A 22,827-nucleotide genomic window follows, 5' to 3' on the forward strand; every position below is an offset into this window, starting at 1 on the left:
AAATTTTCAGAAATGAACAAGCTGGTTCTGAGGTGGTTAGCTCTCAAAAGTTACCTGCTGAAGCAAAGTTTTCTGTTTTTAGTGGTAAAGTTCCCTGGAGGATGAAATTTCACTGCACTGAGACTGGCAATGGCTAAACCCAAAAGCACACTCTAGCCTCCAAAACAATGACAGTTGTGATTGGTGGGATTTTAAACCCCACGCCCATTCTATCTTCAACAATTGTCTGCACTTTCAACACCCCCCCCCCCCCCCCCCTCAAAAAAAAAAATCCCACAAGACTGGCGATCAGGGGCACTCTAGCCCCTGCCACCCCCCATGCCAATCTTGTACTGGAGCCATTTCTCTGCTGCCTTTTCCTTGTTCCTGCAATCAGACACTGTCCCCCCTTCCCTTCCTCTTCTGTAAGAGAAGTGGCAACCTCAAATGTAAACAGTGGAGTACTGTTGTAAATGCTACGATTGGCCATCACAAGGCACAGAGCGATGCAGATGGGCACTATGCCATTTGCCTATGATCCCTACCAACAGTGGGTTCATAGCCATTACAAGCAAGCACTGCTCTGAGAACAAGCACATTTAATAAATGGCTCTTGCAGCTGCAGAGAATCCGACCAGCCATTTAAAGCAGAACTTCACTCCAACATTGGCCAATTTGTAATCCTCATCTCATGCTGCTAGCATTAGTAAAAAAAAGAGGTATATCATATTTACTTATTTTACATGTCTTTAGTTCCTGGTTTCCATGCCTAGGCAAATCTACATCCCAGGAGTCTTCAGTAGGGGAAGAGGGGATGTCTCAGCTAAGCACACCCTCTCCTGCTTGCACTGCCTGAGCTAAGGGTAGGCGGATTCCAGGATGTAACTGCTACATAAATTTGCCCTTAAGATGGCTATGGCGAGAAATGCTAGGGGGTGTTTATCAAAGTGACTTCTCCACAAAATAAAGCATGGAGACATGGATGAGCGTGTTTGCTTTAAATATTAAAGATAAATTCAAAAGCATTTTTGGTTTGTGGTGCTCGGATTTAGTTTAGTTCCACTTTAACTACAATGGCCAATCAGGAGGTGATTAAATAGAACGGTTTATTTTGTATGTCTTCTTACATCCTGTCTAATGTGTTTGTTACAGGCCAAGGTAAACAAGGAGTCTGGCTTATGATGGATCCCGCACACCTTGCAATCTTTTGTGGCGCAACTTCCCACGTAAAGACTTACTTTGCACTTCCCACTTGCCTAAACCCGGACTATTTAAAAAAAAAAAAAAAAAAAAAAAAAAACACAACACAACAGACTGATATGTCAGCAGAATACTCCAGCAGGCTGCACTTTTCACTGTGCTGATCACCTCTGACCAAATGGAAAGCATTCCAATACTTCCAAGGAAGCAACTGATGATTAATTATGAACGAGGACGACACAGGATCTAAACAATAAAAAAGTTTAATTTCTTTCCCTTCTTTACACAAAACCAAACTCAATAAAAAACCCAGATATTGTAAAACCGAAATATTGTGTGCAGCCAGACAAGAGCGGAAACTAAATCAGAGATGAGGACGTACTCCTAGCGGGACAGCAGGGGGCAGCGTTATCGACTCTGTTCAACTGTAAAGAAAGAAGAAGAAGTCAATTAAAATGTGACAATGTTCTTTATGTAAATATTCAAGGCAATGCTTCTGTCCAAGGTACAGTTTTTATATATAGGTTATAATTGCATTTGTATATTATGCTAATAAAATTAAAGTCCACATGTCAGTATACTCTGTGGGAGAAATCTATCATAGCTTCTTCACATGTCCTCTTGTCTTGAATACTCCTTGCATGGAGTTTGTATGTTCTCCCTGTGCTTGCATGATGGGTTTCTACACATCCCCAAAGACATGCTGGTAGGTTAATTGGCTCCTGTCTAACCTTGCCTTAGTAAAAAGTATGTATGCGAGTTGGGGATCTTAGATTGTAAGCACCTTGAGGGCAGGGACTGATGTGAATGTACAATATGTAAAGTATCAGTGCTAAATAAACATCTCACCACCATTTTCAGTATGAGATAGATTGATTTCACTTACTGTAAGTTGATATGTCTATCTCATCGGGTAATTCACCCACGTTGACTTCAAATCTGTCTTGGACATCATTCAGGATTTTGGCATCTTCCTCGTCAGATACAAATGTTATGGCCAAACCTTTGGTGCCAAATCTGCCAGCACGAGCCACCTGCACAGAATGAAATTCAGTCAAGGCAATGAAACAGACGACATTAAGTCACTTTAAAGTGTAGTTCTAATTTTGCAGTGAAAATGAGCAAAAGCCCCTCGATTAGGTTTGCCATTCACACAGCATATCTACAAATTTCTTACCTTTGTAGGTGTTTGGAGCTGCCTTTGGGCAAGCTGTAAGCTATTCTAAAAAAAATTGAAATGGAAATCTGGCCACACTGACAAACAGGGACACGCCATGTTTCCCTACATTAACAATGCAGAAGCCGAACTTTTAAGACCCGTCTGTACACATGGGCCGAACACCGACCAGTTCAATAAAATCCGTCCTACATTCGGCTCGTGTGTATGCCAGCCAGCTCGCTGGAAACCAGCAGCCGACCCACTCCCAATCAGCACACTCAGTCAATGACTGAGAGCACTGACTGGTGTGTTCTAGCAGGGGGGTGGGTGCCTGTCTCCCTGTGACAACAACAGTTCAGCAAGGGAGATTGTTGTAACAACGTCAGATCATTAGAACAGCGGCTCCAACAGTTTTTTTTCAACCAAAAATAAATTCAGCTTTTACCAGGCTTTAAATAGTGAGGGTTATTATGATGAATCTGATAAAGAGATCTGCCAGCAGTGAGGGTTATGGTAAACATCAATTCCCCAACCACCTATGCACAGCAATACACAAGCACACGTTCACACTTTTCCAAGTGGTGTATGTGCATTACCATTAATTTTGAAAAGAACCCCACAGACATACACAAACTGCGCAAAAGCACCTGTACTTCTGATAACAGCAACATATTTCATAAAGAGCCCATGCATTGCCTTGAGGTACACTGGGTGACAAGGCATATTTTTTGACCTACATGAAGGTCCCACTAAAAAAGGGGAAGCTCCTCAAAACCAATGTGAAATAGCACACACAAGTGTGAGAGGGTCTTAAAGGAAATTGGTTGTCTGCTTGCAGAAGGTGTAAGAAAAAAATATTTAACAAAAAAAAAAAAAAAAAAAAAAAAAAACACACACGCACTCCTCCACCCTTCCCAAGGCCAAATATTAATAGATCACATGTTGGGGGTATGGGGGGGGTTAGGGATACCTCCCCGACTCATGGCCAATTTAGATCACAAAAATTACAGGTGCCATTCTGGGCACCACTTGGTCCTCCTGCATGACAAAACACCAGGAGTGCAACCAACACAGCTCATGCCCGCTCAAGAATGTGCAAATGTTAGGACTTCCTTACCCTAATGGATGTTTTATCTGAGTAACTATCCAAGTAGGATAGCAGGGATGACAGAACTGAAACACTTCAAGTCATTTAATAACCTCGCCAATTGGTCCTGATAGATACACTTCAATCATACACACCATAATGTATTGTTTTTGGTCCCCAAATTTTCAAAGACATGCCTCACAAATGACTCACCCGATGCAGGTAGGTGTCGGAATCCTCTGGCATGTCATAGTTGAATACTATATTAACTCTTTCTATATCCATTCCTCGGCCAAAAAGATTAGTGGCAACAAGAATTCTTCTCTGGAAATCCTTAAATTGCTGATATCTTGAAAGCCTGGAAGAAGGGAATACAAATGATCATATTATACCACAAAATAGCACTTTTTTTTTAAACTGTCCCCAATCTGCTGATAGCAGAGCCCTAAGAAGCACTCTTCTGCACATGCTCAGTTTGGTGTGCATGTGATCAGCATTGTCCAAAGTCAGGGGTCAAGCAGCCTCATAGGACAGTCAGAAGAGAACGTAAACTCCAAGCCTTAAGCAGTGCTTGGGCGGACACAGAAATAACAAGACTGCTGATGAGAAGGTATTTAGCAGTTTATAATTTACTAAAATAACTGAATTTCCATGTTCTGTGTACTGTGAGAGACCTGATATAGTGAATGCAGAGTGCTGGGTTTACTAACACTTTAATCTGCCAAGATGTCACATTTAGAAATGGGACAACGCTTTAGAAATATCCCCTGAGCATTACTGTGAATTTTCATAAAAAGATCAGTGCCTTCCACAGATGTTACCTGTACTCTGACCTCTCCAGCCCTATAGATGTAAACAGATTAGGGGGAAGCAACTGCAAATGGCAGACAGACCAGCAGTCATTGAGTTGAAAGTCAAACTTATCACTCAACCCTGAATATATGATAACTTCTGGAAGCCATTCTTTCAATACGCAACAGGCCCCTATGTTGCCATTTTAAAGCAGCCCACACTGTACTTGGCAGCCGTTGCTATACATGCAAACCTCCCAAAAAAAAAAAAAAAAAGCAAGCCTCACCTCTCCTCTTGTTGCATTCCCCTGTGGATTGCGATAGCTGGGAAATTTTGTTCCACCAAGAGCTGTGCCAGTGCTATACACCTCTGCACGGACTTTACAAAGATGACCACCTGAAGGAGAAAACGGATGTCAGGTATGATACACACCACCATATACACAAAGACACAGAACACATTTATTGAACAAATTTTCTAGGAGAAATATGGGTGCTGACATTATCTCCTAAAAATACTTGATCATGCAAACTGACTTAAAAATGTTCTGGTCAGTAAAACAAGTATGCAGATCAGGAAAGTTGGAGACAGAGGTCCTTGTCTGTAAAGGGGTTAGCAATTCAAACTACAAGGAAATGAAAGAAAAGCAGTATTTGCAATAAATGAAAAGAGCAGCACTGGCAGGCCCTCTGGGATTTCCACACAGTACAAAAGTGTCAGCATCCTGTGATAGCTCCATCTGTCCCAGGAAGGCATTCTTATTCATGCTGCAGGAGCCCAGCTTGGGTAAACTCTGGTGTTTTAACTCACGCTGAGAAGGTAATCATTGCCCTCACCCTCATGCGACAGTGTGCAGGCCTGGTAAGTGGCCACTCAAACCACGGTCACATGGAGTTCACCTGCTCCTCTGTACCCGGAAACCCTGCTCAACTAAAACAGAAGTATGGATGGGCAAGTGTACATTTCTGGGATAGAGGGCTGTATGGAGACACCGGCATATTGCCTTAAATATACAAAATGAGAGCATCTCTTTAGATGCCCCTTACTAACCTGATTGAACTCCAGCACATCCAACAGGTCAAACAGTTTCCGGTTTTTCTCACTGTCCTTTAGTTTGACATAATACTGCTGCAAACCATGAAGCGTCAGCTTGGTCTCATCATCCACAAACACTTCCATGGGCTGAGGAAGAAATACAAGGAGTTATAGGTTGCCATGCAAAACATAAGTAGCAGATGATGCTGCAGGTAGATCACAATGCTGGATACTCACATCCTGCATGAACTTTCTGCAGACTGGGCGGATCTCCTTGCTGAGGGTGGCACTGAACATCATGCACTGTTTCTCGTGAGGGGTAAGACGGAAAATCTCCTGCACATCTCTGCGCATGTCTGCCAGAAAAGCAAAACAGTCATGTATGAATTGAAGGTTACATTGAGTGCATTGAAACTATTTAAGTCAAGACTAATGTCAATCACACATGAATATGATCACTTAATTAGTAAAAAGTTAATCTCTTAAAGTGATAGTAAGGCTATTTTATTATTAAAACAAACAGGCTATACTTACCTGCGCACAGTGCTGGGCTCAGTTAAGTATTATACTGTAGGTGTGATACTATTTTTTTACCTTAATGCAGAGAATGCATTAAAGTTAAGCCTTCACAACTACTTTTATTTCCTCTATAATACACCACAGGTTCAAGGCAAAGAGATGACAATCTCCTACTCATTACAGCTTTCAGTCATCCCAGTGTAACAGGAACTCAACTTTATGCACAACAATTGTGCTAAAACCAACTTGATAAGTCATCTCCCACTGCTTGTAAAAGCAGTCCAGCAGCAAGTTACATAGCTAATAAGGTTGAATAAAGACAAAATATTCCATCAAGTTCAACCTTTGTGAGTGTGTTCATGTACAGCAGAGGACCTCCCAGCTGTTGTAAAACTACAAGTCCCATGACTGTCATGATTGTGGCTCAGTCTTGCTGTGCTTCATGGGACTTGTAGTTCAGGTATATGCAATTAGTGGACCTCCAGCTGTTGCAGAACTACAAGTCCCATGAGGCATAGCAAGACTGACAGCCACAATCATGACACCCAGGGGCATGATAGGACTTAGTTTTTCAACAGCTGGAGGTCCGCTAATTGCATATCCCTGCTGTACATAATCATTTCCCATATCCTTGTATACTGTGTTCGCCTAGATGCACATCCAAAGGTCTTTTTAAAACTATCAATACTTGATACTGACACCACCGATTGTGGGAGTGTTTTCCACATTCTTATCACCCTGACAGTGAACAAAAACCCTGCACAGCTCAAGGTTAAATGGCTTCTCCTCCAATCTCATTGTATGGCCCCGTGTCCTCCTGCACTCCAAGACTGAATAGTTTCCTACCTATGCTGGGATCATTGAGGTATTTATATATTACTATCATATCTCCTCTCTCTATCCGCTCAGTTTCTTAATGCTGTGTCCCCCTGTGCAAACAAAAAAGCAGATTATTCCTCATTTCAGAGCGTCGCTCATGTGACCAGCCGGCTCTCTCCTCTGCCCATCTGACATCAGCCAGGAGAGAGATGGTCATGTGTGCGCTGATCAGCACTATGAAATTAGGTATAACCAGCATTTTCTTGACATGTAAAGTGACTACAGTGTCAGGGCTCAGCAGCCATGATGATGGTCAGTTTACAGAGGGGAGGTGAGAAACTGGCAGGATCAGCCAGGTATTTTAGGTGATATAAGGTAGAGGTCGACCGATATTTGGCGTTTTTTAATTAAATCGGCATTGGCCGATTGTTCTGTTAAAAAAGGCCGATGATATATTCAGCGCAACTTGCAAATGACTTCAGTAATAGAAGTCAGTGTAAGTTGCCTGGAGACTTGAGTGAAGCACTTGTCTCCTCTCTGGGCAGTCTGCCAAGAAAAGATCAAAAAGATACAATGTTTACACTTGAATGAATGAATTCAACTTAGTGTGTAGAAGTTCTCAGTTTAACCATTTAAAGACTAAATCTTTTTGACACTTGATGCTTACAAATAAAAATCCTGTATTTTCTGCTAGAAATTCACTTAGAACCCCCAAAACTTATATATATTTTTTTAGCAGAGATCCTAGGGAATAAAATAGCGGTTGTTGCAATATTTTCTGTCACACGGTATTTGCGCAGCGGTCTTTCAAACTCAATTTTTTTTGGAAAAAAATAGAGATTAAAAAAAAAAATAAAAAAAATAAAAAAAAACAGTAAAGTTAGCCCATTTTTTTTCATCCAAAAGTTTTACCTGTTTTTGTGTTATATATATTCTCATTCTAAATTATACATACACGTGAACTGTTTGGATGTTTGTTTTGTTTAATAAATGTAAGAAATTTTCTGTATCACTAAGACCCCTTTCACACCACACCGCCGATAGCGTGGACGGTAAAACGCCATTTTTAGCGGCGTTGTACCGCCGGATTTGCGGAGCATTTTGGGCGCTAGCGGGGCACTTTTACCCCCCGCTATCGGCTGCGAAAGGGTTATACCCGCCGGCAATGTGCCGCAATAGCAGCGTTTTCCCGGCAGTATTACAGCGCTGCCCCATTGATTTCAATAGGGAGCAGCGGTAAACACACCGCTTCTTCACCGCTCCAAAGAAGATGCTGGCAGGACTTTTTTCTGACGTCCTGCCAGCGCACCGCTGTAGTGTGAAAGCCCTCGGGGCTTTCACACTACACACAATGGTGCAGCTTCTTTAGGGCGTTTTGCAAGCGCTATTTCTAACGCTATAGCGCCTGCAAAACGCCCTGGTGTGAAAGGGGTCTTAAGGCTGCTTTCACACTGGAGCGAGTAGGCGTTGACGGTAAAACGCTGCCAGTTTTAGCGGCGCTTTACCGTCATTTTAGCGGGGCACTTATAATTCAGCTGGCGGCCCAGGAAGGGGTTAAATGTGCCCGTGAAGCGCCGCTGCCAAATTGCATTGCAGGTGCTTCGGCAGCAGTGCCCATTCATTTCAATGGGCAGGAGTGGTAGAGGAGCAGTATACACCACTCGAAAGATGCTGCTTGCAGGACTTTTTTTTAACGTCCTGCCAGCGCATCTCCTCAGTGTGAAAGCACTCAGGGCTTCCACACAGACTGCAGGGGAGCCGTTTTGCAGGCACTTTACAGGTGCTATTTTAAAGCGCCTGAAAAACACCCCAGTGGGAAAGGTGTCTAACTGTTAGATTTTATGAGATGAAGGGGAAAAAAAATAAACAATCGGCCTAACATATCGGCCCAAAAAAAATCGGCATCATAAATCGGCCGTGGCGATTTCTAAATATCGGTATCGGCCAGAGAAAAACCCATATCGGTCGACCTCTAATATAAGGGGCATTACACAGCACAAGCACTGCCATATAACATGCTTAAAAAAAAAAATTTCCTTTTTTTGGGTAATGCTTTAAGCCACAATGCCAAACATGCATTTTCACAATACAGCCTGTGCATTTCTCCCCACCTTTATACACTACTTACCTAGCTGCTCTAACATCTTATCACACTCATCCAGGACAAAGTGTTTGACATGCTTCAAGTTCAGAGTCTTCTGTCTGACTAGCGCCAGGGTACGGCCGGGAGTACCCACCACAATGTGAGGACAGCTTTTCTGGATGGTCTCCTCATCTCTCTTAATTGAAAGGCCACCAAAGAAAACAGCAACCTGTTTGGAGAGAAGATTAGTTGTTAAACTCAATAAACAATTCACAGTACATGAGCACAAGGTCACCCCTTACACATCAAAATAACAGTTCTTACCTTTATATTAGGCATGTACTTTGAGAATCGCTCATACTCCTTACTGATCTGGAAAGCGAGTTCACGTGTGTGGCACATTACAAGAACTGATACTTGTCCATCCACTGCCTCAATCTGTTGAAGTGTGGCCAGGACAAAGACCGCAGTCTTCCCCATACCGGATTTGGCCTGACACAAGATGTCCATCCCGAGGATGGCTTGAGGTATACATTCATGTTGCACTGAAGGAAAAATATAAAAATCATGATTCAGTGTCCACATGAAGACACACAAGAGATATCAGGAGAATCAAAATAAAAACAAATCTGCAGTGGAAATTCTGTCATTTTTCTTCAATGCACTATGAAATTAAGTTGTCTTCTCCACTCCCAAAAAGACTAGCCACCCCCTTTAAACAAATATGGGGTGTAGATCTCCATCAAACCTATATGGAAAAGAACCGGCCAGTGTCTGCACACATTCTGCTTCTTCTCAGGGCCATCTGCTACACCAAGAACTCTGGTGCGCTATGAAAACTTTGAAGTTTAAAGGCCAAGTTGACCTTTAGTAAAACAAACAGCACATGATTTTACAGGCAAAAAAAAATGCATTTATTTCAACACAGGATCCTGCAAAGCTCTGCACCCACACCCAGTGGTTTTTGGGTACGTCAGGCTCCTGAAGACACCACTACAATTCTCTGCCCATACATATATATTACTGAAGTGTCAATGGACTGCGATGGTGCTGATCAGCAGCAGCAGACGGGACCTGTGAATGAATGACACAACAGCTGTCAGGGTGGAGACTAACAGCTGCAGTGATAAATGTAACATTGGTTGCAGGGAGAAGAAACAGCTGCAGCTGTTACAGGGGAAAAGGGGGCTGGTGATTACCAACATATTACAGCCCAAAATATGGGTGTAAATATAGAGATTATGCTAAAGGTAAAAAATCATTTATTCTGCTTTTATTTCGGAGGACCAGCAAATTAGCCAATTATATCATCGCTCTCCTCACACCTAAACAAAAAAAAAAAAAAAAAAACAAGCCGTTAACCCATGCAGTGTAAGCACAGCCCCACTGTTTGGGAAACAAAACTTTTCCTGGAATTCTTTAAAGTACGACCAAAGCTTTTTTGGCCATACCTCTGGATCACAGGAGTGCTGTTCATTCTACACTCTCCTGTGACCAAGTTTTCAGCCGACAGCAGGCTAAAGCCCACTGTTGTCTGATGTCACTCTGCCGGCCCAGACTCAAGAAAGATCACATGGTCAGGATCCACTTAGATGCCTGGATCTGCACCTGACTTGGTCTCTAAGCAATCTAGTGAGAGCCTGAGCCATCCCTCTACCGCCCAGCACTCCAGTACATGCTGGAGGGGAGAGCAGTTATCCGAAGACAGACAGCCACAGATCTCTGCTCAAAGCAGAGGGGAGAAAGCTGAGCAATCAGCTGCGTTTGATTGCCCAGTTCTCATAGAGCTGGTAGGGGATCTATGCTAGGTGAGTTTTTTACTCAAAATTAACTTATTTTAATAACAGCAGTTTTTTTTATAACACTATGCAATGCAGATATATCATCCGGCAGGGCACTGTACATAGCTTCCTGAAAACATCACAGCACTCTGGTCTCATTACCCCAACAACAGCCCTCATTCTTGACGCCAGCAAGAAGCTGGCTTCTAGAAGCTATGCAAATATCAAATTGCCCTGATGGGTGATGTCAGCCTGGATGACTGGATATTTCTACACCGGCTGCATTTGTATTGCAAACCACCCAAAATGTGATGGGACTTTTGAGGAACAGGGTACCATGAAAAGTATGTAACAGCAGTCTGTCACTAGATTTTGCCAGGGTTTGCAGCCCACAGATACAGTGTCTCAGCTCCAGTCCTCAAGGCGTTCCACCAGGTCATGTTTTCAGTCTTTCCCTCAGATCAAACGGCTGTGGTAATTACCAAGGCAATGAAACAGATGAAATCACCTGTGCAAAATAGAAAACCTGAAAACATGACCTGTTGGGGCACCTTGAGGACTGGGGTTGAGAAACACTGCTTTAGGAAACATGCTGAGAAATACGGGAGGTTACAACGGCTGATCTTTCAACAGAAAATGATAGTTGCAGATTTCAATAACCAACTTCAATTCCTGCACACAGTTCTGCATCGGTGACAAAGAATATTGAAGGTGAACAGCCATCAGCACCACAACAGAGCAACTTGTAGCTTCAGGAGAGGTGAGGTGGTAACTGGCATTCTTCCCCCAAGACCAGTTTCCTTGGATTCAGCAGCTGCACCTACCTTCAGAGGGATGTTCAAAACCACAGTCCACAATGGCTCGGAGCAGTTCGGGTTTTAACAAGAAGTCTCTGAAACCAGAACTGTGGATGGACACGTAGGATCCTTTCACCTCTTTTCTGACGGTGGGTGCCGGCGTCTCGCTTTGCTGTGGCTCGTCCTCTTCTTCATAATCCAACAGTTCATTTTCAACATCCTGCTCAGTCATGATGTCTGGGGACAATAGAATGAGAACACAAAACTTAGCACAGTATAAAGGAAATGCAACACCATGAAAAACAAAGTCCCCTTGCTACAAGTTTACCATTAATGACACTCAAATATAATGGACCAAGGTAAAGGCAGTGTCATTTGTACACATTTCTCAGCTGGTTACTGGGAATCCTGATGTTACATAGCAGGTGAGGTTGAAACAAGACACAAGTCCAACCTATGTGTGTGATTAGATGTCAGTATTACATTGTATATCCATGTATGTTGTGGTCATTCAGGTGCTTATCTAATAGTTTCTTGAAACCATCAATGCTCCCTGCTGAGCCCACCGCATGAGGAAGAGAATTCCACAACCTGGCCGCTATTACAGTAAAGAACCCTCTACGTAATTCTTCTAATTTTAATGAGTGGCCACGTGTCTTGTTAAACTCCCTCCTGTGAAAACGTTTTATCCCCATTGTGGGGTCACCAGTACGGTATTTATATATTGAAATCATATCCCCTCTCAAGCATCTCTTCTCCAGAGAGAATAAGTTCCTACTGTCATGTTTATCCTCTGGCTTCACTATAGTCCAAGAGCTGGCCTGGAACAAGCGAGTAGATTAGGTGTTTACTTGCTGCATGCACTTGGGTAAATAAAAACATGAAACCGCTCGGCATCCTCGATTTTCCCAAGCACAGCAGTGACAGCTAAGTGTTCACATTGCAATTTGACATGTCAAATCAGTGGCAATGGCACCGTCCTAATCGGTGTGACGTCACATTTGTGGCACCACACCAATATCCACAAGTATTTTCTGTACCACTTTTAGTGATTTCGGCATGTGATTTCCATTGACATCTGTGCAGAAACCCACACAGACATCTCTGAAATCATCCCCAAAATCGGGACTGACATGCAGGAATGAAATTGTGCGAGTTCAGCTGAATTTCATTCCCGCACCCAGTGCAAGCCTAGGCTTCAATAGAAATCTAATACACACAGGGGCTGATTTACTAAACTGGAGGGTGCAAAATAACCCCCAAAAAAGACAAAACAATCAGCTTCTAGGTTTTCTGTTTAAGCTTAAGACCCCTTTCACACTGGAGGCATTTTTTGGGTGTTTCAGCGCTAAAAACAGCACCAGTAAAGTGCCTGAAAAAAGCCTCAGCTGCAAACCCAGCGTGAAAGCCCTGAGTGCTCACACTGGGGTGCTGCGCTCGCAGGACGTCACAAAAAGTCCTGCTAGCAGCTTCTTTGCAGCGATATAGGAGCGGTGAATACACATCTCCTATAGAGCCCATGCCCATTGAAATCAATGGGCGGTGCTGCCGAACCACTGGCAAGGCGCCGCTACAGCATCGTGTTTTGGGCAGTTTTAACCCTTTATCGGCCGCTAGCAGGGGTTAAAAGTACTTCGCCAGCAGCCGAATAGCGCTGCTAAAACTACGCTAAAAATAGTGGCACTTTACCGATGATGCCTGGGCTCTTTCAGAGTGAAAGGGCTCTAATTGAACCAGCTGCAATCAGAAGATTGGCTGCGATGCACAGCTGCACCAGATTGAGTACACGCATGGTAGTCTCCATATCAAAAATGAAGGTTACTAAAGTTATGAAGATTCTCATACTACAGAATAAAAATTCCTTAGTGATGCCATGCATTGTATTTCCGGACGACAACTGTAGTGATTAAATGAAAATCATACGATCTGGTATAGTACGAGAAAAATTTGTGCTTGTCCCATTGGATAATTTCACATGCATGGTTATCGGCTCTTGAAGGCTGTGTACCAACAATCAGATATTCGTTTGAAAAATACCGCTTTCAATTTTCTGAACGTGTGTATGGGCCTTTAAAGAGGAAGTGAACCCACAACGAAAAAAAAAAAACCCTGCAAGAGAAAGGCATAATTAGCTAGTATGGATAGCATACTTTCTAATTACGTATGACTTACCTCAGAACGAAGCCCCTGCATCAATTCACGTCTCCCCATCCAACATGTTGACCCGGAGTGACTTCCGGGTATCTTGGCTCCAGTGCTGTGATTACCCGGAGCCGAGATGACGTCACTGCGTGGGAACAGCACAGTACAATTAAAGCAACGGCATATAATGCCATTGCTTCAGTTGTCTTAAGTGTGCATGTGCCGCATGGTGTTGGCACATGCAAATACAGGGATATCCCCTAAACCATGCAGGTTTAGGAGATATGCTTGTTGGCTACGGGTAAGCCTTAATATAGGCTTACCTGTAACAAACCCTTGTAAACAAGGGTTTACAACCACTTTAATCAACCCCAGAGTATGAATGCCTAGGTCAACTGTTCTACCTTTCAACAGATTAGTCATCTGTGATATTTCATTCATACAACAGTCAACATGCAAAATCAGACATCGCTATCCTCAGGTTCAATGTTACCAAATCCCAGCTGACTTATCAGGTGATCCGATTCCATCGGTCTGTCCAGCATGTCAGGTTGAATGTCTCGCTACCAATCCTTTGGTATATAGAACAGCTCACATACTGTACATGCATTTCTGCTGTGCCATCAATTTACAAAGAGTTCTGCTTTAAAATCAACCAAGCACTTAATCAGACCCCAGGTTGGCTCACAGCTTGGAACCAATGCTGGCCACACTACAAAAAACTGTCCAAACCCATTTTTGAAAAAGGAACATTCGGCCGTGAAAGCAAACGACAGTGTCATCATGTAATGACCGATAAATTGTTCAGTGGACAAAAGAATCAATTGTTCATTTTTTTCACATATACCTAGGGCAAACAGTGTGGACAGGAAACACCTTAACCTTACAATTAAATGGTCCTTCGTTTTTTGGCTCAAAAACATCCCAATCGAATAACGACTTGTGCCCATTAACTGACCAAAAAACAAACTGTCTAAATGAGCGAATTTCAGCTGATATCCTCAGCATTAGACACAGCTGAGGGCCCTAATGCTGTACCGCTACTTAAACAACCAATCACCAGCTCCATCACCTGGGAGGAAAGGGAAGCCAGTCACATGATCCCTATACCTGAACGAATTGGCAAAGGACGCTACTGGTGATTCTGCCATTGTGCACCTTTCTCTGAATGGATGGGAAAACACAGGCTCATGTTAAAGTGATTGTAAAGCTTTTTTTTTTTTTTAAACATGTTATACTTACCTCCTTGAAGTAAAGGTTTTGCACAGAGTAGCCCCGATCCTCCTTTTCTGGGACACCCCAGCTGCGCTACTGGCTCCTCCCCTTCTCGAGTGCCCCCCCACAGGTGAGGCAGCCATACAGGCATGCTACCGAGTCCTACTGCTGCATCCATTGACACAGACAGAAGGACTCAGCCCTGTCCCCATGTCACTGGATTGGATTGACAGCAGCAAGAGCCAATGGTTCCTGCCATCAATCTATCCAATGAGGACCTGAGACAGTGGTTGGAGCTGATGTGCTGGTCCTTGTTGTACGAACGATCGGGGTTAGGTAGGAAACTAGGGCTCTGCTGCCGCACAAAGTTTTTCATCTTAATGGATAGAACCTATTAGGGTGAAAAACCATGAGGGTTTCCAAGCACTTTAAGCCAGGTGGCAACTGACCTAGTATAAACAATCTAAGAGCCAAAACTTGGACCCCACCAGGTGGATGACCCCCCCCCCCCCCCCCCACGTCCTAGGTGACCAATGACACTAAAACAAGGGGGGATCCCAGCACAAAGAGAAGAGGAAATCTTCCAACAGGGACACCACTAAGGATTTTCCTCACTTCCTGTTACATCATCTCTGGGATTTAGTGGAAAATGGTTTGACAAAACTTTAAAAGTGAGAATTTCCCACAACAGATCCCAGCTATAAAGTTTTTTTATTAAAGCCAAGTTCGCACATTGGAGCTTGAATACCTCTGACAAGCCCTTCGCCTCACATTCAATTCTTATATTGCAGCTTACCAATTCTTAGATGTGGTGCCTGTATTTATTTTCCATTTGTTTCCACCTGGTGATCTGGCCAGCAAGTCTATTTTTCAACAGAACTAGCTCTTCTGCGCTTACAGGGCTGGGACAAACCATTTAACACTGGCAGGGCCGCTTATATTGATCAGCTTTTATGTAAAAAAAAAAAAAAAAAAAAAAAAACTTTATCCCATCTATTTGCTGTAACTGATTAGAAAATATAAGTTGGCCTTTGGTTTCAATTTGTTAGTGTATCCAATTCGGCCAATACATCTTAATCTATGTTCACACAAATGCGGCGTGGGAAAAGCTGCAATCTGTGCATTGCCCATGCGATCTGCTGCAGGCGTCAATACAAAGTTAACGACACCCCAAACGTCTGACAGTGGGAAGGGGTTCCTCGCCCTCGGAGGGTTGCAAACGCAATGCGCTTGCTTGTACCAGATCACGTGGTACAAAACGACTGCCATCCGGTTCGGTGCAGCTCCCAAAAAATTTGAGTGCGATTTGAGCCCATTAAAAATGAATGGGCTGAAATTGCACCGCACAGGACTGAATGTGAATTGCACAGAAATGTGGTGTGGTTTCTGTGTGATTCGCACGCAGTGTGGATGGTCACAGTGCAAATTAAGACACCTTCTCAATCAGGGACTGATGTGAAGAGCTGACATGTACACAAGCTCTCCCCATCCATTAGATCAAAGTCACCGACCAGCACCTGTCCCCAGAGGTGTCATATAGAGACCCATTGGGGGAGGGGGGGGGGGGGGGGGGGGACTGTGGCTGTGCAGGCTCACTCTCCTCTCCCCTCCCCCCACCATGATAATTAATACAAGACTTGCACCCTCCCGGGACTTAGTATGCAGAAATCATGGTAGGCAGAGAAACAAACCGCCTGTTGATTTCCACATACACAGGCACGCTCTAAGACCCCCATACACACCATTCGATTTTCTGCAGATTTTTGTCTTTAGCTTTACCAAAACCGTAGTGCAAGGCCTGTCTGATTGCATACAAATGTGAACTTTTAAGGTTTGACCTCATTATATGGTTTTGGTAAATCTGAAGACAAAAAAACTGCAGAAAATCTGATAGTGTGTATGGGGGTCCAATTCTCCGGGCATCCAAGTACAGCGCTGAGCCAAATTTCTGACCTATTGGCTGAACAGCAGACAGCTGGGAAAATCAAAGCCACACAACTGATGCTTCTAGGGCCAAAATAACTAATCGATGAATCGACAACTAATCCATTACTATTTTCATAATCGATTAATCGGCCACTAACAATGGGGTTTAAAAAAAAAAAAACTAAAATGAACCCTTTATAGTACAAAAAGCAAATCGCTACTGTAAATATTACTTTCACTGTCCCATAGTAAAAAATGAACCACCTACAGTAGCGATTTGCTCTTTTTGTACTCATTTTAGTTTTTTTTAACCCCATTATGTTAAACATCTCAGGCCTGGGTCACACCTGTTTTTGATGCTTTTTGCAGAAACACTTCAGTTCCTTTACATGGTTTCCTATGGGACACGTTCACATCCATGATTTTTTTCAGCCGCTGCGTATTTGGAAAAGACGAGGACTTTTTTTTTTAATGCAAAACGGTGCTATTTTGTTCCTTTTTGGTTCAATATACTTCAATGGAGAAGCTGCAGAAAAGCATGCAATAATGCGTTTTTGCAGCAATTTGTGGTTTTTTAATCTGCCCAACAAATTGGCCACAAAATATGTAAAAATGCAAATCGGTACAAAATGAGTTTTTTTTAAAGGTTATTATCCGATTAATCTTAACAATCGGCCAAAGAACCGATGAAAACAATCGTTAGTTGCAGCCCTAGATCCTTCCCTGGGGAGTCTGCAGAACTGTTAAATGGAACTTTATAATTAAATGTGGAGGACAAGCAGGATTTTTAATGCTTTGTCTCTTCTGCATTAAAGGGGTTGTAAAGTCAGGTTTTTTTTATGTTGAAGCATTCTGTGCATGAAGATAAAAAGCCTTCTGTGTGTAGCAGCCGCCCCCCCCCCCAAACACCACTTACCTGAGGTCTCTCTGTCCAGGGATGTCAATGAGTGTCAGCCATCCAAGATTCTCCTTTGATTGGCTGAGACACAGCAGCGGCGCCATTGGCTCCTGCTGGTGTCAATGTGAGCCAGCCAATCAGGGCTCCATATCTGATTGGACACAGGGAGCTCTGCTCGGATGCCCCTATAGCAAGCTGCTTGCCATGGGACCACTGTACAGGAGGGAGGGGCCAGGAACACTGAAGAGGGACCCGGGAAGAGGAGGATCTGGGCTGCTCTGTGCAAATCCACTGCAACAGAACAGGCAAGTATAACACGTTTATTTTTACAGGGAAAAAAAACACAAGACTTTACAATCACTTACTACGTACCTGCCTGTTCGCCCCGCATACGTGGCTCGATGTACTAATTTGGCAATGTCAAATCTGACTGTATGCCAGCGCATGCATGATGCCGCCCCCGACCAATGACAGTGGCTGCTGATCATGACTCGCAAGGGGTAGATAAACAGAGCATCGAGTATCCAATTAGAAGCAAAATGGAGGTGAATATGTAGTTTTATGGAAATCAAAAACTGATCAAGCCAATGTTTCGGGGGAATAAAGACTCCCCCTCCTAAAAAACAAAACACCCGCGCCCCCACAAAAATATTGGGGGGGGAGGGGTGGTGTGCAACACCTGGTTTAGACAGGTACCCACATCCAGCTGAGACTGTTAATAGTCAATGACATTTGCAGCCCCCTTCTACTCCCTGGCTTCTGGGGGACACAACCTCCAAAAGACCGCGGGACCATTCAGGAAGCCTGAGGGCTTCACTGCTGGTTTCCCTTACTTACAATGCTGGTGCCTTCACCTGAAGCCGATATCGCAGGACCCCTGGACAGATAAGTGTATTAAAAGGTCAGCAGTATTTCTATTGTATTTTTTAAACCTTTATCCCAAAAGAAAGAAAAACAGTTTGCTGTAACCGATTATAAAGTGCAAGGCCCACGCAGTGCAATAGAGCCATTCCAATCAGAGCAACTCAAGTCACTAAGACTTAGAAAAAGGTTCCTGCACTACTTTGAGGCGACTTTTGACCAGCCTGCACTGACTTTCATTAAAGAAGTCATTTGCTAACTGTGCTGAAGTGACGATGTGCGGGGCGGCTTTACCCACCTGCCAACCAGCCGCTGTGATTATAGTATGTCAGGTCGCCTCAAACCCATGAACCATGGTAGCTGCACGTTGGTTCTTTTAAGTGGGATGGCAGGCAGGCGCACCACCTGCTGCATTGTTGGGTGCCAAAGCTAGTGGCCGCACAGACCGCTGGCCACACACGATTGCGGGCATGAGAGGCAGAACAGGGACATGTGTGTGTATAAATACACAAATCCCTGTTCTGAGAGGAGGCGCAGATTGTGAGTTTCTAATAGCTGGGAACCATAATCTGTCATTTCCTATAGTCAGTCCTCTCCCCTACAGTTAGAACACAGTCAGGGCATAGTTAACCCCCTCCCTGCCAGTGACATTTATACAGTAATCAGTGCATTATTGTAGTACTGATCGCTGTATAAATGAAAATGGTCCCAAAAACGTGTCAAGTGTCCGCCATAATGTCAGTACCGGAAAAATAAAAAGTGGATCTCCGCCATTACTAGTATAAATAAAATAAAAAACATAAATCTAGCCCCCATTTTGTAGATGCTATAACTTTTGCGCAAACCAATGATACGCTTATTACGATTTTTATTACAAAAATTACGTGGAATATATATCTGATCCTTTTTTGTTTATAGCCAAAAAATAAAAACCGCGGAGATGATCAAATGCCACCAAAAGAAAGCTCTATTTGTGGTCAAATAGGACATTTTGTTTGCATGACTGCGCAATTGTCAATTAAATCGCTGCAGCGCCGTATCCCAAAAAAAAGGCCTGGTCATTCAGCAGCCAAATCTTCTGGGGCTTAAGTCGGCGACCTTTGAAGCCTCCCCAGTATGAACCCGAGCCTTAGTCTATGGCAGTGATGGCGAACCTTGGCACTCCAGATGTATTGGAACTACATTTCCCATGATGCTCATGTACTCTCCGGTGTAGTGGAGCATCATGGGAAATGTAGTTCCAATACATCTGGGGTACCCAAGTTTCACCCTAGACGAGTGATGGTGAACCTATGTGGGGATCCCTACAAATCGCACGCCATGCAAACACACATGGGTCCCAGTCGTTCTAATGACACCCCCATACTAGGGTAGCACCAAAACTGATATTGGCACCAATACTGAGCATTAAGTCTCCAATACCTTTGCGATTTGTGACCATACAAAATGAAAGGGTTCAAATCTCAATGCAAAAAGACACATGCGATTCAACCAAGAATGCGGTGTGATTCCTGTCTGAATTGCGCGGCTTCCCGCACCTCTCCTGTGTGACCCCGGGCTTCTTATAGTATCTCTGCCTGAGTTTATACAGGAGAGGTGCGGGAAAACATACAATCCTGAAAAAGAAATCACAGCAACCGTTTTGTTTTTTGGGATAAAGATTTTACATTTAAATAAAAAAAAAAAAAAAGCTGATCATTGTAAGCTCTCCTGACGGTGGTAACTGGTTTGTCTCAATGATATGAGGCCAAATCTAAACACCGGAGTCGCTCTGTATCCAATCAGAGAAGCCCCTGCACTACAAAGATGATAGATAGGAGATTGTACAATGTGTGGTCCGCCAAGGAGCACACACACTCTGATTGTACAATCTCCTTCAGATCTGCCCCACTACTAGTACGAGGGTCTGCCTGATAGGGGACACATGGAAGGGCGGCATGGCTGTAGATTGCAACATTGTAGTAAATGTAAAGGCTACTGTGGCCAACTCCAGGAGTATGGTGGTCATACAATCACATCGTACGATTCCCATGTACAATGCAGTGTATAATGACACTGTCCCCCTATAATGGAGGCTGTAGGCCGGTCTAGCGGCTCATTGCGGTGCACGATCTCTGTTCCTCGGGCAGGCCGCCATTCAGGCCTCCATTACCAGTCCTCATACATTCCCGCCCCCCATGCACAGCGGGCCGGGAGGACAGACCAGCCTCTCCCCGGCACACAGCGTGCCCCGCCATCCCGCGGGCTTCACCCTCCACACGCCGCCCCCGCTCACCTCTGCTCTCCACCGGTTACACCTCCACGTGTACAGCGACCTTATTCCACTACTCAGGCCCCCGACTAGACCAGGCCACAATACGCTCCTCCTCCCGTCACCGCTGGTTGGCCTAGCCCCTGGTGACGTAAATCCGCCCCCGTTCACCGATAGGACACGCAAGAGAAAACAGGGTGTGGCCGCCGGGGGAACAAGGAAGACGCGGGGGCTTTGTTAGAGAGCTCGGCGTATGATTGGCCACGGACGGAGGCGGGACTACCCGGACAACCAATGTAAATAAAGAGCGGCGGGTAAAAGCATAGAACAGTGGGGAAATCAGCGGCCAATTATATGTCTGCGGAAGGGGAAGGGAAGGGCGTTGCTTTCCAGGGACAGGGTTCACGTTGAAAGATCAGATTTGGCGCCAACAAAATGGGGTCAGGGCGTGCTGACGTAGGACGAGAGCGCAATGGCCTTTTGTGGGTGCCGCCATTTTGTATGTGGGCAGCGGGGTTCTCTTCAAAGTAACTCAATAAAGTTTCTTTATGTACATATAACAAGGCGTGGCGGGTGGTTCATAGGATGCATCAGAAGGGCTGATGTGCTTGAAAAGAGACAGTCATGAATGCACTTAGGCAAACACCTGAATATTATCTGTTAGCTACAGCATAGCTCCCAACTGTCCCTGATTTGCAGCACTGTCCCTCAATTGTCCCTCATTTTGGTCTGATCTATATAGTTGTACATAAAATGTACTATTTATCTATAAAAAGATGTTTCCCAGCGCTAAACATTTCATCTGATTTCTAAATGTCTACATTTGTAAATTCCAAATAAAGGAATAATAGTGGTAAAAAAAAAAACACTTGTGGGTTTAACCAATCATTCTGTTTTGTCCAATTCTCCTTTTAAGGGGGGCGTGTCCTATATCTACATACTTTTTCTGATAGGTGTCTCTCATTGCCATCGCAGAAAGCTGGGAGGTGTGGCTATAGTGTGCAGGACCACCCGCCTACAGGGCACTTTCATGCCCTTCCTGCCCAGGACAATTTTCAGCTTTCAGCTCTGTCGCACTTTGAATGAAAATTGCGCGGTCATGCAACACTGTACCCATTTGAAATTTTTATTGTTTTGTTCACATAAATAGAGTTTTATTTGGTGGTATTTGATCACCACTGGGTTTTTTATTTTTTTCATAAACAAAAGAAGAATGGAAACATATTTTTTAGTTTCTGTTAAAACCTTCTGCAAATAAGTAATTTTTCTCCTTCACTGATAGGCAGCACCGATGGGCACTAATAGGCTGCTCTGATGGTTGCTGATGGGCACTGATAGGTTGCTCTGATGGGCGCTGATAGGCTGGACTTATAGGTAGCACTGATGGGTGCTAATAGGCTGCTCTGATGGGCGCTGATAGGCTGCACTGATGGGTAGCACTGATGGGCGCTGATAGGTAGCACTGATAGGCGCTGATAGGCTGCACTGATGGGTGCTGATAGGCTGCACTGATAGGTAGCACTGATGGGCACTGATAGGCTGCTCTGATGGGCGCTGATAGGTTGCACTGATGGGTGCTGTTAGGCTGCACTGATGGGCGCTGATAGGCTGCACTGATGGGCGCTGATAGGCTGCACTGATGGGCGCTGATAGGCAGCACTGATAGACGCTGATAGGCAGCACTGATAGACGCTGATAGGCAGCACTGACAGACGCTGATAGGCTGCACTGATGGGCGCTGATAAACTGCACTGATAGGTAGCACTGATGGGCGCTGATAAACTGCACTGATGGGCGCTGATAGACTGCATTGATGGGTGCTGATAGACTGCACTGATGGTCGCTGATAGGCTGCACTGATGGGCGCTGATAGGCTGCACTGATGGGCGCTGATAAACTGCACTGATGGGCGCTGATAAACTGCACTGATAGGTAGCACTGATGGGCGCTGATAGGTAGCACTGATAGGCGATGAGAAGCTGCACTGATAGGCCCTCATAAGGAGGCACTGATATGCAGCACTTATGGGCGGCAATGATAGGCAGCACTGATGGGCGCTCATGAGGAGGCACTGATATGCAGCACTGATAGGCAGCACTGACATGCATCACTGAAAGGTGGCACTGATGGGGCTGCACTTATAATCAGAGCACTGATTATCTTTGTGTATATGTCCCCTGTGACTGGCAGATTACCGCCTCTGATTTCTTTACAGTGAGGAAAGTACTGCCGATAACCATCAAGTCTGTTTACACCATGATCAGCAGTATTTGGACACAGCTG

The 22,827-nt window shown here is 44.3% G+C and overlaps 2 protein-coding genes across 2 annotated transcripts in view; one reads left to right on the forward strand and one right to left on the reverse strand.

The window, feature by feature from the left end:
- The window catches only part of ADGRE5 (adhesion G protein-coupled receptor E5), a gene marked incomplete at its 5' end in the record, with an annotated part of 185,784 nt that extends 183,751 nt beyond the window's left edge, over positions 1-2,033 (forward strand). Inside the window, one exon of the mRNA XM_077471585.1 lies at positions 1,132-2,033. Coding sequence (XP_077327711.1) covers positions 1,132-1,161 — 30 coding nt within the window. The remainder of the gene's footprint in view (positions 1-1,131) is intronic.
- On the reverse strand, positions 1,427-20,736 carry LOC143960997 (ATP-dependent RNA helicase DDX39A). The gene is made up of 10 exons (XM_077470091.1): positions 20,569-20,736; positions 11,279-11,488; positions 8,998-9,218; positions 8,719-8,902; positions 5,490-5,608; positions 5,268-5,399; positions 4,504-4,613; positions 3,639-3,783; positions 2,066-2,213; positions 1,427-1,604 (listed from the first exon to the last, which is right to left on the reverse strand). The coding sequence occupies exons 2-10, from the start codon at positions 11,481-11,483 to the stop codon at positions 1,588-1,590; spliced, it is 1,281 nt and encodes a 426-aa protein (XP_077326217.1). The 5' UTR covers positions 11,484-11,488; positions 20,569-20,736; the 3' UTR covers positions 1,427-1,587.
- Positions 20,737-22,827: the final 2,091 nt, after the last annotated feature.

Source organism: Lithobates pipiens, unplaced genomic scaffold (genome assembly GCF_037356315.1).
Source record: "Lithobates pipiens isolate NorthernLeopardFrog02 unplaced genomic scaffold, aLitPip1_a1.2 Scaffold_8, whole genome shotgun sequence".
Classification (NCBI taxonomy): domain Eukaryota; kingdom Metazoa; phylum Chordata; class Amphibia; order Anura; family Ranidae; genus Lithobates; species Lithobates pipiens.